The sequence below is a fragment of the Limulus polyphemus genome, unplaced genomic scaffold, assembly GCF_000517525.1.
Source record: "Limulus polyphemus unplaced genomic scaffold, Limulus_polyphemus-2.1.2 Scaffold340, whole genome shotgun sequence".
Classification (NCBI taxonomy): Eukaryota; Metazoa; Arthropoda; class Merostomata; order Xiphosura; family Limulidae; genus Limulus; species Limulus polyphemus.
This window is the reverse complement of record NW_013665950.1, coordinates 138,246-155,540: the sequence shown is the minus strand read 5'-3', so window position 1 is coordinate 155,540 and position 17,295 is coordinate 138,246. Positions and strand designations below refer to the sequence as shown.

The 17,295-nt window shown below is 32.5% G+C and overlaps 1 protein-coding gene across 3 annotated transcripts in view; it reads right to left on the bottom strand.

Moving 5' to 3' along the window:
* The window catches only part of LOC106457504, a 78,090-nt gene that overhangs the window by 7,383 nt on the left and 53,412 nt on the right, over positions 1-17,295 (bottom strand). For 2 of the 3 annotated variants that reach the window (XM_022383473.1, XM_022383472.1), the window contains 3 exons: positions 16,874-17,001; positions 8,839-8,894; positions 3,489-5,630 (listed from right to left, as the gene is read on the bottom strand). In XM_022383473.1, the coding sequence (XP_022239181.1) occupies positions 3,489-5,630; positions 8,839-8,894; positions 16,874-17,001 (2,326 nt within the window). The remainder of the gene's footprint in view (positions 1-3,488; positions 5,631-8,838; positions 8,895-16,873; positions 17,002-17,295) is intronic. The other variant, XM_022383474.1, reaches the window with a different exon arrangement.

The following is a 17,295-nucleotide window of genomic DNA, read 5'->3' as shown; positions in this document are numbered from 1 at the left end:
ATCTCATACATGAAGACAAAAGGAAAAACTCTCAGGCATAGAGAGACATACAAGGTTGGAGCGAGAGTGACAAAGATGTAGACAGAGGAAGTGCTCTGGAAGCCAGTCAGTGAAGATGAGGAAATCAAAAAGATGCTACCAAAAGAACCAAACAAGAAGTCGTGAATCAATGCTAAGACATGTAAAAGAAGACAAAAAGGAAGGTACACATACAGAAACAGATGAGACCAGTCCTGGCTGAAGGCATCCACAGCCAGAACCAGTAGGTGAGGCACCAGTGACCAGAAGAGAAGTGGCAAATCCATTGATCACTAGTTTTATCAACAGGGGACACATCCAACAAAATACCTGATAAAAGAGTGACCACTTCAAAAGAACAGTCCTGTTTGGACAAAAGAGTCAATCCACCAGGACATGACACATAGTCAGACAAACCTGTTGTCAGTTAGCCCAAAACAGAGAGGTAAGAATATCATTTCAAAATATCAAATAGTTATGCCAAATTATTGTATTTTTATCTTCTTTAACTGCAGATGTTTAACTGCTATATATAGCATAGCAACCAGCCTGAATTACTATACTTTCCATGCTACTACAGCCAACTATTGGTCAGACAACCCACTAAGTCAGATAAACACAAAATAAATCAGACCAAATCTAGCAAAATGATATGTGTTACCTGTTGTGTTACCTCCCTTAATGCACTCCAAGATGACTAGAACAGACTTATCCTGGTAAAGGGCATAATCTTGCTCCATGACACAAGTTCACATAAACTAACCTGAGTTTCTACACCATTCAAAATGAAATTTAACCTGAGTGCTCATAAAGGATTTATTGCAAAGTCCTTTCATTATCGCTGAAATCATCAATCACTGTTCTTGGATCTTATCTGATAACCTCAGCTGTTTTAGCTATGTTGATCTGGTGAGTATCACACAGACATCTGCATAGAAATGAAGATACAATTCATAAAATCAATTAAGCCATTATTTCAAGGCACCACATCAATGTCTTGCTACCCAACATTGCTCAATAACTTTTTTCAGTGAAAAGTAGAACTATGTTTTATTAACCTATTGTTCAATCAACCAAATATCCTAACTGCACCATAATCTATTCCAAAATACACTACGAATATTCTACCATAAATCACCACTTGATACCTGGAAAGCAAACAATACCAGCTCCTTTCAATCAGTAACATGCCAATCAATTGACTGTCCAAACTGCTATTCAAGTAGTTAATTCCAAATATAATAATTAGGAGGCCAACATCAGCATCTTGGCCTGCCATCAAAGCAGTCCAATAGCTCTTCTTCTATCATTTCTTCCATATTACTCTCTGCAGGCAATCAGATATGCATTGTCAGTACTTTCACTCTCATCATGCAAGTCAAACTTGCAAAAGAAAGTGCTCTCATCTTTATAATCAACTTGTTTATCCTCTTCCTGGAGACACCAATTCTTCAGCAATCAATATATTTCAGATATTTATATTACAAACTTTATGTTTGCTTGTTTTGAAGTTAAGCACAAAGGTACACAATGGGCTATCTGTGCTTTGCCCACTACCACACGTATTGGAACCTGATTGATACACACAAACAAACCTAAGATAAATATTTATAAGGGATATTCTTCTTACTTTTAATGTATGCCTTCTATCATGACTTCTACTTAAACAATTTAAAAGCCAATCTATATTTTATCCTCTTTCCCTTTAACCATCTGGAGACGATTTGCTGAAGAAGTGAAACGTCTTGTTTTATTATTAATTTTCAGTTACCAATGATAAACTGGTGTTTTCTTCAAAAGTTAGAGACCTGGAAATTTTGTTGTGTCCAGTAAAATTTTATTTACTGCTAATACCAGAGTTTTGTCATATATATTTTTTTAAAAAGTGGAAATAATTCTCTACTCCATAAAGTTAGATAACAATATTTACCACTTGGACATGATCTCAGTGGCCTTTAGTACACTGCACAATGATATTAGAGAAAAGTCATTGCAGATCATGCAAGTGTTGAAGGTTTTTGACAGGGTTGTTTAATTGCTTCAGTGGGCAAAAAAATGTATGAAAAGAAAATTACAAAGATAAACACATTACGAAATACAGAACAAGTTAAAACTAGTTGAATATATAAATCACAACTTTTAGTAATTGTTTAAGTTTGTATAAAATCCACACCAAATCAGTATTTTAAAAAAAGTCTCTTTTCTGTTGATTCAGTGGGATTAGAAAAATTACAAACAGGTCAAGTACTTAATGAATTTCACTTATCTATCAGACAAGCTGATTTAAATATATTTTTCCTAACATCATTATCGATGTAGTGTCAAGTTCACTGTTGGGTGCAAGGTGTCTACTATGGCCAAGACCAGATCAAATTCACACTACACTAGTTTAAACTATCCAGGAAACCTACAGCATAGCTTGTCAACTTTCGTAGCTGTACTACAACAAAATTTTTGTCTGATTATCCTGTGTCACTACAGGATACATACAATCCCATTATCCAATACATAAACAACAGTTAAAGCAGGAGCTCAGTGTCTCATGTTGGTGGTCTCCTACAACATTCCTTCTTATTAAAGTAATAACATTTGTAAATGTATTTCCCATAGAGAAATATGAATGAAAATCACCAGGAAAACAAAAAAAGTGACTCATTCTAATATAACAGTAATACCTGCCTATAGTTTTAATAGATCTGTTTTTGTTGTTATATTTCAGAAGTCAATACTTTTAGAGTGTTTTTCTTACTTCTAGTTTGAGCTATTACCAATCTTTCATAAAAATGGCCCTGGGGTTTATCATTTAAAAGTTTTTGCCAATTTAACCTATCTTTGTCTTATCAATGATCTGAGGCTGTTGATAACCATTTAAGAAAGAACCATGTAAGAAGATAGAACTGTTATAAATTATTTTATACCAGCATATGATTGGTCAGCTATCAGAAGCAAAACCATTATTTTAGAGGATGAAAAATTGTATGACAGCTTAGTGCTTTCAAATCTGATGATGAGGAACTCACTTTGAGACTAATTAGGTTCAAAAACAGCTTAAATAGATAATGAAGAAAACTATAATACAAATTTAACTCACTAACAATTGTACAGCATTCTGATGTTATCAGGTGCCTCATGATGACAAAACCTTGTTAAAATGTTGTACATTTGTTACTATGTTAATTTTGTAATAAAGTTCTCTGTACTAAACTTTATTAAACTTTTCTAAACATTATTAGTTTATTGGTTTGTTTAATATTTCAAATATATATTTTTGTAAATGCTTCAGTGACAATATTTTAACAAGTTTGTAATGTTTCGTGCAGAAACAAAAGACATGTATTTTTATTATAAACTATATTTTAAAATATTAAATAGGATATAAAATTTGGTGGAGTGGATATTAGATTTTCCTATTCTCAGTTTGAGGAAAAGTCTACACAATAAGATATTATGCTTACAATTTAAATTCTTACCTCATCAAATGAAAACACTGATTTCTCATCCTCTCTCTGATTTTCTTGTTGATACTGAATACCTTCTAAATATAAAAATGGCTCCACTGCTTTGTTAGATGGATACAATACAGTCTGGTCACATCTTTTTCTGTTCTTGAAACTAACATGATCAATTTCAGATATCCTTGCATTTTCTTGTTTGGATGACCCAAAGTCTTTAGAAATATCCTGAATAGTTAGATCCTTCTCAACAGGCTCTGTTGTTTTGAAGGTTTCAGTTTTCATATAAAGATAAGCATTTTGATTATCAATTGGTACAAAATTTGCAGCTCCATCTACTGGTCTCTCAGAAGTTTTCTTATGAAATTGGTTTTCATTTTTAATCAGTCCATTATTTACTGAAAGACAGTCAACATGGACATCCCTTCCAGACTGGTTTAAGTTCTTAAAATTATTATCTACTTGAGTCTGCACTTCCAAATTATCATAAACATCTGAAATTTGTGTAACTTTTTGTTCTTCTACAATACTGAATTCTTTGGAAAAGTCTAATGCTGCCTCAGATGTTTGACAGAATCCTTCTAATACAGTAGGTGATAAAGAACCTGTGAAATACTGGCTCATTGATGTAGCTAACTGAGATGAGTGGAGCACATGCCCATTAATCATTTCTGAAACAGTCCCTGAAAGATTTACCAGTGCATTGTTATTATGCTGAGAATAACAATTAGATTGTGCTGTACTATTTTTCCAAAGACTTTCTAGGTCTATACACATTTCATAACTTTTCTTTTTCCAAATACTTTGTAGCAATCCACGATCTTCTTCACCATTATCACCTGATGTATCTTTCTTAAATAAAGTTGAAGTAAACATAAACCCTAAATTCCTATTAAGCACTGGTAAAATATTATTTTCCTGTTTTACATTAATATCTATCAGTTTCCTTTTTCTATAATCTCCTGGCTGAGGATTACATTCAAATGAATGAGAGGGTGAGATATTTTCACAACTGTGACACACAGATTTGTTTTTTGAAAAAGGATTTTTTCTTATTCTGTAACTTTCATCTAGTAGCTGTTCTTCTTTAAATTTAGCACACGTCATCACATTTTCAGATGAAATTCCTTTAAATACTGGAACTTGTGATGCACTCGTACTAACAGATTTCTCACACACCTCAACAGATGGAGTTTTTGAAATATGTTTGACATTAAATATTTCTGATCCCTCATTTAAAGATTTTTCCAGCATACTTATATCCAAAGATTTCTTTGATCCCTCTAGTACGTAGATATCTGAAGCTTGTCTGTCTACTGAGCTCTCTGATTCCATTTCTACTGAGATTTTTGAAGACTTTGTGTTAATACAGCTTTTATATTCATCAATCACTGGTATTTGTTGGACAGTTATGTCTAAAGTGTTAAGTTCACATCCAGATGCAAGAAATTGCATGGCAGATTTAGATTTTTCTGTTTCAGTTTTATTAGATACAAACTCAGTAACTCCTTCTTTCCTATCTGAATGCTGAATACTTTCTGCTAATGCATTGTTATATTTTGAATTTATGTTAGGCAGCTGTGTTTCTGCCACATGTCTACCACAAGTTTTTTCTAAATTTAAGAACTTATTTAGATCTAATTCTACAACATATCCAACATTACTATTATATAATAAATGCTGAATTTGATTTACTCCTCTATCAGTATTTTCATCAACTTTCAGACTTGAAACTTCAGTCTCTTTCTCTTCTGTACCACTGATCTTTAGAGTTGAACCATAAGTTTGCTGTTCTCCTCCTACAGAATTACAGAGTCTGAGAGATAAACTATCAACCCGTTCTATCTCTGAATTTGCAGTATCGTTGTTTGTATTTGAATACTCATTTTTCTCAAACCTAATATTATTCATACTTAAACATACAGCTTGTTCTTCCTTTTCAACAGGACTAATATTTTGCAGAAACAAATCTTCAACTTGTACTAATTGCATACCATCATCACCCTCTTTTATCAATAAAATCTCAATATCACTTAGTTTTTCATCACTTGAGTTGAACTTTGAGCAATAACTTCCAGGTAAGTTCTTCCAAAAGGCATTAGGCTTCTCATACGCGGTACTTTCACTGCTAGGAGACCCAAATGAAACTCTGGGAAAAAACTACATAAAGCAAGGTAACAATTAATAAAAAAGTGTTACTAGTACACACATTTCTACTACATGTATGGTACAAGAATATAATTTAAACTTTCTGGGAACTGAACCCAAGATCATCTGATTTACAATATAAACAAATTAATATACTCAAAATCTGCAGTGATTACAATTCCTAATTCATTAGTTAGTAATAGTGTTTTTTGTCCATAATTCTAAAAGCACTTGAGAAGGATTGTTTAGCTTAGAAGATTCAGGTTAGGCCTAAATTTACGAACTAAGCCATAAGTGAAAATCATTCAGTTGTTGAATATTTAAAACAATCAAATTACTCATTGAAAATTATTAAACATGAAAATAATGTGCACAAAATATATAAAGAATTATTTTAATAAAAATTTAATATGAAAAAATGAAGTTGTTCATGACTACCCATTTAAATACAAAGCAAAACAGTAAAAGTGAATGAAACACACAAATACATCTACCCTACTTACAACTCTTTCTTGTATTTAGCTTAGTCACTGACAACAATACTAAATCTCAAATATAAAAATTAAGTTACTGTTACATTAAACATCATGACAATATGCTATTATATATTTTTATTGCTATCATGAATTTTAACAATACATTAGACTTTCTTTTACATGTACTACTATTTGCAAACCAACAACCAGTTTAATACTAGAAATATGCTTAAACATTATCACTCTCCTAATGCAGTATAAAACTAATGTCACTGGACACTTATTATCCAGGCATATAGAAAATAAAATGTTAAATATTTTGACAAATATATTTTACAGTTTACAAATGTAATAAAAATGTTCATCTTATAATTCTTAAGAAATAAAACCTAACATAAGGGCAGATACTGATTATAAAACCAAAAGTCTAAGTATCTAGCTTTTGTAAATAATCAATTAAAATCAAAATGGTTTGTTTGCTTTAACACAAAACCACATTCGTCTATTTGTGCTTAGTTCACTATGGGGGAACTCAATCCCAGATTTTAGTAGTTTAAGTCCTTAAACTTGCAGCTAACCCATTAAGAGACAAAAAAATATAAAAATGATTAACTATTAAGAAGTGTTGTGAACAGATTGTGAATTCCTAGTTGATTTCTGTTAGAAAATGAGGTTTTGGCCTTCATACCGCCTTTCTTGTCATAGGTGGTTTACTGACCTAAGTTTAAATAATTTATTAAATTAGTTACATTACTGTTAAGTTGTATGCACTCAGACTGGCCTTCATGCACAGCATACATTATTATTTACATCAATGATGAGGTCACAACTATAACTTCAAGCCAGTCCTATTCATTATTGGTTGATTTTTTCATTATCTAGATTCACATTCTATCAGTATTTTCTTCATATGCTGTAACTAATATTTTTTTTTTTACAAATGGATTGATCTTAATATAAACTTAAGTAAAAAACTGATAAGTGAAAAATGACTCCAGGACCTAGACCTCTGGCTAACAAGGCCAGTGCTCCACTGCTGAGCTATCCAAGTGTACAAGCCATCCCCATAGGCCCTTATTTATAAAGCTTCCTACCATGATTATATAAAGCTGAGTGATTTAAAAAATTAATTAATTACCTATTAGCAGCAGTCAGTGTCACGAAAACTAATTATTAATTGAAATTATGATTAAATTGATTAATCAAAAGGGTTTCTGATTATTACTATTTTCTATTTAAACTATCAATTAATAAAAATTCAATAATTTGAATTGCCAAGAAAATAACCAACTAATTAAAATTAGCATCTCCAATTATTAGTTTTTGGTTATTTCAACATTTGATTAACCATATAACAGCCTAGGTCATATTTTCCAAACTTGTACCCAAAATAAATTTAATATTATAATATTAATTATTTCATTTGCACTACACACTTTATTTTCTCCTGTTCTTTTTGTATTCAAATTGTTTACTTATCATTTATTACAAACATCATATTTCTGGTGTAATTATCACTGTTTTTGTTTTGTATCTCTAGCTTAATGAATATGGAATTCTGAAGTCTCCACAATGTCTAACAAATGCTTCTTATAATTTCATTCATGTTTTTCTTTATTATCAAAATATGTTTTATAAAAAATGAATCAATTACCAATTATAACTATTTTCTGAAAACAAAATTTTCAACTGATTTAGCCAATGTAGTAAAATAAACTGTGTTAAACAAAACAATTTTCTATAATCTTGCTAATTTTAAGACTGTTAAATATTGAAATGATTAAGTGTGGATAAAAGTACCCTAGAAATAGTTGCATGCTGCTATTATATTCTTACAAGTTTGAAACTTAAAAACAATTTATTGAAAGTCATATATAAACTGATACTTCATCAGAATGTTTATTTGGAATAACTCTGTGGTGAATATTACAGATGCGTATCAACCATTTAAAATACCACATAACTTTTTAGTTAAAATTAACGATTCATCTCTTACTGCATGTTAAAGTAGAAGATTTATAGTATACTTGTGCTCACTGCATGTTGAAAGAGGGAGAATTTACAAATTCATTTTAAGAAACAGAATATATGTGTAAAAATCATTTAGGCATTGAACAGTGTTCCCTCTAAGCTGTGCAGCTGCATAACAACTAATCAAATGCTGTAAACTTCATTATTTCAGCCACGCACATCCTCAGTAATGATGAGGAGTCTCAACACAATGACAGCAATGACCCTGGCAGTTGAAAGGCCTAAAGTCCAAATAACCAACTGGTAGCATTGTAAAGTGACCTAATGATCCTAAAAAAACTGGTATTACACATCCACACATTGCCTTGATACTGGTCCACTTGAAAAAATTAGAAGGAACACTGGTATTGAACATTGTATTTTAATTGAAAAACCGTGTTCAATGTGGAAGGTACACTTTTGCTAAATAAATAATCTTAGTGTTTATCTTAAGAGCAATGGGAAATATCTACTTGGTGAAGCAATATATACTATAAACTGTGGTGTTTCAGTATTGTGAATATTCCTATGGAAGAAATACTGTCCTTTGTTATACTATCATAAACCCCAGGCCAAAACAGTTGCTATTCAAGTATTATAATCTTTAAGTTAGTTAAGTGACTATTTTAATCTATTTTTGAATCAGTATGTTTATAATTTAAGGTAAATAAAAGTTTACTTAACAACTATGCTTACCAACTACATATAAAAAATATAATAATAGCAAAACTTACTGAATGCTTTAAGTTCCTGTCAGGTTTCTCTTGTTTCAGTCTGACATCACTGTCTTCTTTTAAGATATACAAACAAACATATCATCCTTCAATATCTAGATTTTGAAATTAAACTATGTGCCAATACACCAAACTTCACCTGTCTCTTTTATTGTACAATAAGGTAATACACCTCTCAAAACTTTTCTATAAAGTGCTTTTTCAGTGATAAGTATTTTCCTTATGTATGACCATGTACAGTCATATCTCTACTGTAAATGCAATCATACTTAAAGGTATCACCGAACATATTGTGTAATGTTAGAAAATCCATTCACAGGTAAATATTTATTTGCAGTTTATATGAAAAGAAAGCTAGAATACCCTCAGTAAGGAAAAATGGAGCAGAAATGTTTTGAGCATAAATGAGAAATGTGACACAAAAAGGGTCAAGTCTAATGTCAATAAAAAATTACTACCTCCAGGTCTAGTAATAGACATGAAATGAGAGCAACCATAAGAATTACAAACTTCATCAGATGTCCCGTCATGACAAGGATACTGGTATGATCCATAACATGATCAAAGCATTCCCAGCATCTCTCCAAAAGAAAACAAATAGTGAAGAGAAAATGGCCTTAGAAAGTAAAATCCAAAAATCAAGAAATGGTAAATGATGCACAACATTTTTTCAGACGAAACTTAATGAGATCTACAAGACCTAATGACTTTATGAAAAAGAACAATTAGAACTCACCAAGATAACAGAAACAAAAGTTTCTATACGTGGTAATAGTAAAACAGTCTCTTCTATCTGCAGCACTTGAGTGACTGATGATTCTTCCTGCTTACCCAACACAAAAACAAACTGCCACAAAGATATAAATCATTCACAGCAAGAGCTTACATCTAACTGTATAGCAAATTAAAAAATCAAGATAACAAATGAAGAGAGTGACATGCAAGCAAAGATTTCTTGTAAACTTCAATAAATACATGAATGTTGGAATTCGACCAGAAATTCAGAAGAGCCACAAGCCACACTGCGAGGAAAATACAAAATGCACTATCCTTGTAAGACCTTCAAGAAATGAATAATCACCAAATGGCTCATTTCAAACTATATAACACCTTATCACCACAATAAGGTTCAAACCTATAAAGTATGACTGACAAAAATTAATTATTAATAGGAATGTGTTGATAAGAGAAATTGTCAATTACCAATTAAACTGCCTTTTCTTATCAGTCAATTATTTCTTTCAAGTATGTCTCTTCACCTTGTCACAACTACTTCATGGATACAACTCATAAAAAACCTTACTCAAATAGGAAAATTTCTATTCTAATCTTTTTTTCATCTCTTTCTTGTATTTGTGCTTTCAGAATCTATTGTTGATAGGCAAAGTATTAAGTCAACTTGGCCTATATAGACTAGATGAAAACATAATACCAGTACTAAAAATGTAAGCCTTTACAGTTTTTGATGCATTCTTTCAAGTATAACTAAACACAATGCTCACAATGACTATTACATAAATAATACAAAATAACTGCACTGGAGTGATCATAGATAGGTGATTGAAAACTTCAATATTATTAAGGTTTCTGTCTGATATGCTATAAAGATATGAATTCAGGCTTATGAATCTACACTCAAAACATAATACATATAAATATTGCATGTCACCCAGTGTCTCTCTTTACACACACCTTCCTGCAAAGAAAAGTACATTCAAAAACTGACCAAGATTGGATTGCCTATTAGTGGGTATATACTTAAAAAGGCACATACATTTGGTCCTAGACTAGACCACAACACTTCAGACATATTGCATATTGCTAGTTCAGATATTATTTATATTAGGAAACTGACTACGCTGATTTATGAAACTACTGATCACACTAATGTGCTTTTGCAATGGTTTTTCTGAAATGTCTTCAGCAACCAGTTGGATTGGTTGGTTGTTTGGTGCTTTATGGCGCAAAGCAACGAGGCTATCTGCGCCAAACAATCGGTAAAAACAGTAAAAGTAAATTAAAATGTAAAAATACAGCGAGTTAAAACCAATATATGTCGATAAAAGAATAAAATAGAATTAAAATGACCAATTGTTCTTAAAAAATTGAAAATACAATCAAGTTGGACAGTGTCATCATCATCAGTGACACTCTCCAACATCAGGGGTAAAATGGTGCTGCCACTCACAGTCGTAACGCTGGCAAGACAGTAAAATGTGGGCTATTGTGACTGAGTGTCACAAAGGCAACACATTGGTGGGTGAATACCAGATAAGAAAACAACGATGAGTTAAAAACTGAGACCAATGCGTAGCCTTGCCAGGACAACTTCCTCCTTCCAATCCTTACAGAAGCAAGATGGCCAAAGAGCAACAGAAGGTTTTATCTGGAAAAGCTTGTTATGACGTTGCTCACCCCAAGTAGACTGCCAACTGCCACGCCTTGAAGACAGGACCGTAGTCCATGTATGAGACAGGCACGGCCGTGATGGCACCAGAGCAGACGGACTTAGCTGCGGTGTCAGCGAGCTGGTTTCCATGAATACTGACATGGCCAGGGATCCAGAAGATAGAGAAAAATGGGCCAATTGGTAATGAATATCGTCGAGAACAGGGTGAGAACTAACATTAAGCAATTCTAGGGCCAGTAGAGAGCTAAGAGAATCAGTGTAAATAGTACAATTACTGTACTGCATAGCTTCTACGTGATCCCGGGCAAGAGAAATAACATACAACTTGGCAGTGAACACAGAAACTGTAGAGAGGATCTCGCGAGCAACTACCGAGCCAAAGCACACCATGGCAGAACCTACAGAGTCGCCCAATTTTGAACCATCCATGTAAATAGGAAGAGAAGAATGGCTCGAAAGTTGTTCAGCAAATAAGAAGACGGTACTTCCAATCGGGAGTATCTGCTTTCCTCAGATGACTCAAGGAAAGAAAGGTGATAAGCCATGGTGGAATGGGCTGATCATTGGGGACAGCAATGTCATCCAATGCCAGACCCAATTCAGCCAGTTGTGCCTGGATACAAAGGCCAAAGGGAGGAATAGCAGCCTGTCTGTTCTAAAAGAGCATTTCACACCAAGGAAGAAAGACACAATCCCAGGTGGGATGCTGTTCAGAGTCTTCTAGGCAGGATCGTTTACCGATTAGCAGAGTTTTAACATTTTTTTATTTGGATTGGGGGGATCCATAATTAAGGAGAAAGATTCAGTGCCCACTGAACCCACACGCCATGGAGTCCTACGAGGGGATGCACTACAATGTCAAACAAGGACACTGCAGCAACGCCAGGGTTTCATGAGCACTATACCCAAACACCAGCATCAGACACAATATCCACAACACCCGTTAAGAATGCCCAACACTGGTACTCAGTTGACCCTAGCCTGACAGGACCAGACAACTGACCCTGGGGGAGGGGGCACCCCAAGGCCACCCGTCTACAGGAATTAAAGGCCAAAATGGTGTGTTGCAGTACCCCAGACACCACTCAACCACCAGGATCCTCTGCTCCCCTTCACGGGTTGCCACGCACAGCAAACACGTGGGTGGATGTTTAGATCTCAGAGTAAGTAACTGAAAATACAGAACCTTCCCTGGGAGGTCCCCTCACCACGTACAGAAATCCAAGTCAAGGGGAACCAGTTAGGTATTAACATGTTCTTTAGATAAAATATATTCCTCTTATTTTTAACTCCTAATTTCCTGTTCTATTTTATTATCAAGCAACAATAAATTCCTTAAGGTAACAACCTCACAGCACTAAAGATGACCTGCTTTTGTAAAAGTACCTTAAAATACAAATTATCCACGAAAGTATCAACCCTCTTACATTTATTGTACATTCATATTATAATAGAGTTTCAATACAGTAATGTACATATATATATATATTAAACTCTTCTTTATTTTACCAGTTTGGTAGCACCACATGCTACTATTCAGTATAAAAACTAAAAAAATCAGACAACAACTACACGTTTTCGAAAAGTAATAAATTTAAGTTTAACATTTATATAAAATATACAAAAAATTCTTCAATTTAAAGATTGAAAAAACTCAACTTACAAAATAAATTATCATTTTACTAACGTTTCATATCAAAACCCAATTGAAAAGTCTTTAAATCAATATCAACATTAAAATATCTTTAATATTAATAATAAAATCATTATAATACAATAACCAAATTCCACAGACTTTTTGAAAAATACTATATTTACTTTGTCCTGAATAAACTTTATTTGGAGTCGTCCACATTACACTAAAAGTACATCTAAAATACTGCTATATTCAGTGCTAATGAAGTCAATTGTCCAATACCAGAACTCAGGACAGCCAAGATAATACGTAATACTGATTGAGATATTACTTACATTAGCCAATTACTTGACAACAACTGTTAAAGTGCAAACATAAGTTGGTGAAAGTGAATATTTTGTCAATTTATTTATGTAAAAACACACAATAATTAAGGTAGAGATTTTAACATTATTTATTTATCTAACACCATATTTTATTGATTATTATTTTCTTGAATTTACCTGCCCATTATTCAAAACAACTGGAGAATCAGGAAACTAACTTTTCTTGATCCCAGAGTGGGTCTAGAATTGGCACATTAATGGGAGAAAACATTAGTAGTAATTGCTAGTAAAACCTTATGAGTGAAAGTAAAGAGGAGTATATAAATGTTGTGGTATGCAAGCATAAGATATGTTTCCTATACAACTCCTTTAGTTCATGTATGAAATTTTTCAAAATTTCTGTGCATAGTGAACATGTGTTCTTAATATAAAAAGTTGGTCAAGGTAGTCACAGAGTTCCCAACTTCCTAGTTATCTATGAACTAAATCATTCAAATAAGGTAACTCATGCCCTTACTTAGGAGAAATATTGCTGCAACGTACAGCATACCTTATAGAAAGTGTCAGTGATCTTTTCCACTGGCAAGTTAGATAATGCCCCAAAGATATCCCTTGTATTGCAGTGAGAGTGACAATCCATAATGTAAGTAGCATCTGCATTCTGAGAAGAATATCAATATTGTTTTTCCTATATAAGACCATGTTTCCTCACTCTGGGATAAGATAAGATTATAGCTTCAAACACTGAGTTGATCTAAGTCACACTTAAGTAAAATTAACAAAATCTGCCTGTCTTATAAGTTTTGATTGTGAATAAAGATTGCTTCATTATGTCCAGTTTTTCTTTGGTTCAAACTCAGTCAGTGTAAAAGAAAACTCAGGTTTTGCTCTGCAAAACATTTTCTGGTAAACCTCCAGTTATTCTGTAGCTCCTTCTCAATTACTCTTAGGGAAATCACAGAATGAAAACATCACAATGTCAACCACGCTATATCAGCTACAATATTGCTGATTAGTGCCAAAAAATCCATTCACTCAATACCAGGGCTCATCAAGTTGGCTATAACAGACATACAATGGTTGAAATGCTATTAATATAGCAAGTGTTTTGCAACAACTGTTAAAGTTTGAACTAAATTATGTTGAAATGTAACTTTTAACAATTTTATTTATGTCACAGCACATCAGAATTAGTGTGTCAATTTTTCAATATTATATTATTTATTTATTTTAACACCATTTATTTTAATTTCTTTTCTTGAATTAACCTTTTCATTACTCAGAAAAACTGGAAATCCAGCAAGCTAGTTTACTTCATACTCAAGAGGGTCAAGTGACCACAGTGTCTATCATTAGTAATTATCAATAAGAACTTTTGAGTGAAGGCAAACAAAACTGCAATTTGATTTGTCAACTACACTATATTTGCTATATTCAGTGCCAAAGAGACCTTTTACCCACCCGATACCAAGGCTCTTCAGGCTGGTTGGAATATGACAAATAGTAATGGATGACATGGTATTTATATTAGAAAATTGCTTGACAACAACTAAGCTTGTGTGGTATATTCCAATCAAACTGATTTTCCTTAGAGCAATGGAATAGGTCTGCAGATTAACAGGAAATTCAACAAAATATTTATTATGAATTTTCTGAGTAACTGAATTTGTGTGAATGAAATAAAGAGATTGGACACAATGTAAAATACAAAATCTATCTATATTATAATGTGGAAACACAAACAGAATGTATGTACTTGTTTTGGATGATAGAATGTTGCTTGTACTGGTGAAACTGTTCTCTCCAACTAATCAGGCTGAGATCATCTACCAGACTGTTTAAATTCAATTATATCATTATTGGATATACACAGAGTGACTAGCACTACCCACTTGACTGATAATTTTCATTCAAGCTTATACAAAGACATAACTGACATAACTTCAAGATATCATGTAGCCTACCACTGAAGAACACTGCTGCCTACATTCTTGCATAATGTACATCATTACAGCCATTCCTCCTAGGTGCTGTACTTGTGTGACCTCAATAAAATGACAAGGAACAGACAAGGCAGATGGAGCAACATTTTTGGCTTCTCATCATAATAAAATCAATAGTGGCATATAAGTACATGTTAATTCAATATTATTTTGTTAAGAAATACAGTGATCTCTTCCCAAAATATTTTGTCATAGCGTACATATTCTTGCCTTGTTTATGCATAGGTTCTGCATAGAGTAGAAAAATACCATACTGCCAGTAATTCAAAGTTTCAACTTATAGTTCAAAGCACAGACAAGAAGCCACAAACTTCTGAAGAAGACTGTAATTATACAAGGAAACACAAATGGGTTGAAGAAAACATGTAACAGCAAGAAATAGTGATGTTTCATAAAGTGAAAAGGGGCATACTTTTCTCCATAAATACAAAAAAACTTTTGTCGAATGAAAAGTTAGCAAGCCTTCTTCACTAATGGCAATTTTATCCACACTTCAACTGTTAAGTATAATTTGTTGCAATTTACCAAGAATGGAAATTGTACAAGAGGATGCAGCCTTCTTTGAAATGGTCTTAATAACAGCAATTTATGAAATCTTATGCAAACAAAATTCTTATAAATGTGGAAAGTTCCAGGGAGGAAGCAAAACACAGTTCAGTATTGGCAAATTAAAGAAAACCCGAAACCAAGGTTTAATCAATCATATTAAAGTAACAAGAAGTAGCAATTTTACTTTCTTAAAATCAAAACTAACAAAAGAGATGAAAGAGTGGATTATATAGTATTTTGATCAGTACTAGCTGAAAGCATCCATTTCCATTACTAAAAGATAAAAGGCCAAAATAATACTGGTTGAACACAAATATGTGCACCTTAAAAAAACACAGATGAATGCATAACAAGAGAAATTCGAGGAGGATGCAATTTCTAAGAGTGAAAAATACAACTAGAACAAAATAATTAATTAATCCTTTGCCAGATTCATTGTTAAGAAGTAATGAAAAATTCCAGAAGATCCTCATTATGAGAATGTAGGTTTTAGAATCAAAAGCACAAACAAAGCAACATGAAGTCCAGTGTAAAATACATTCCATGATCTACAATTACAGTAAGAAGTTAAATATGGTTATTTTGCTTACTTGTAGAAGAAAATATTGAGAATAATGGAACATTTAGGAAAACAAAGGTTTTTCTACTATTATAAGAATTAATTTACAATAGATACAAAAAAGACTTAGACATATAAGCTTTTATTTTTTGTACATTTACAACAATCAAGTATTTAATTATATAATTTCTTTATCTACATTATCAAAAATACAAGATGAGCACATACAAAAATTTTTTGTTACAAGTACTAAACATTCTTTCAAAAACTGTATCAGTGGTATTAAACCTAGCAATAACTTTTTTTAAAAGATTAGAATACAATTTCATAGAAAGTTTTTGAATAAATGTAATTCATAATAAGCATGTGGGTATGACTATACCAATTGTTATGAGTTGTTACAAAGCAATCCCAATCAACTCAATTATAGAGAACATCACACATGTTTTACTGTTGCAATTTTTTATTGGAAAATGCATGAAATATAGATGTATTATTTATAAAACTAATAAGTGAAAGAAAAAAATTATACTGCCTAAATGTTATACCTACCAGTATCTCCTGGAAGGAACTGTAAGTATCCTGGTGGTGTGGCCAATGAAGATGCCCATGAAAAGTTCCCATCATTTCCTGATGTTAAAAGTAATCTGGGTGTAATACTCTTCTTGTGGGTGAAATGACTTTGGAAGATAGGATATGGTAGAATGGAAATGTGAGAAGACCAAATAAAGTTATTTATTCAACATATAACAAAGATTTTATAGATACATATAAACTACCAGTGGGTTTCACCAAGTACAAAAATAAAAAGTGTTAATCCTTCTACAATTTGCCTCAAAATGTTTGGAGGCATTTGTGATGTGTAGGTGAAAGTCAACACAAGTTCAACCTTGTATATACTGTTATGTCTCCGTTTGTTAATTGATTTTTTCCGTAACTTCGTTCCGACGAAATTTTAACGACACAAGTCTTTA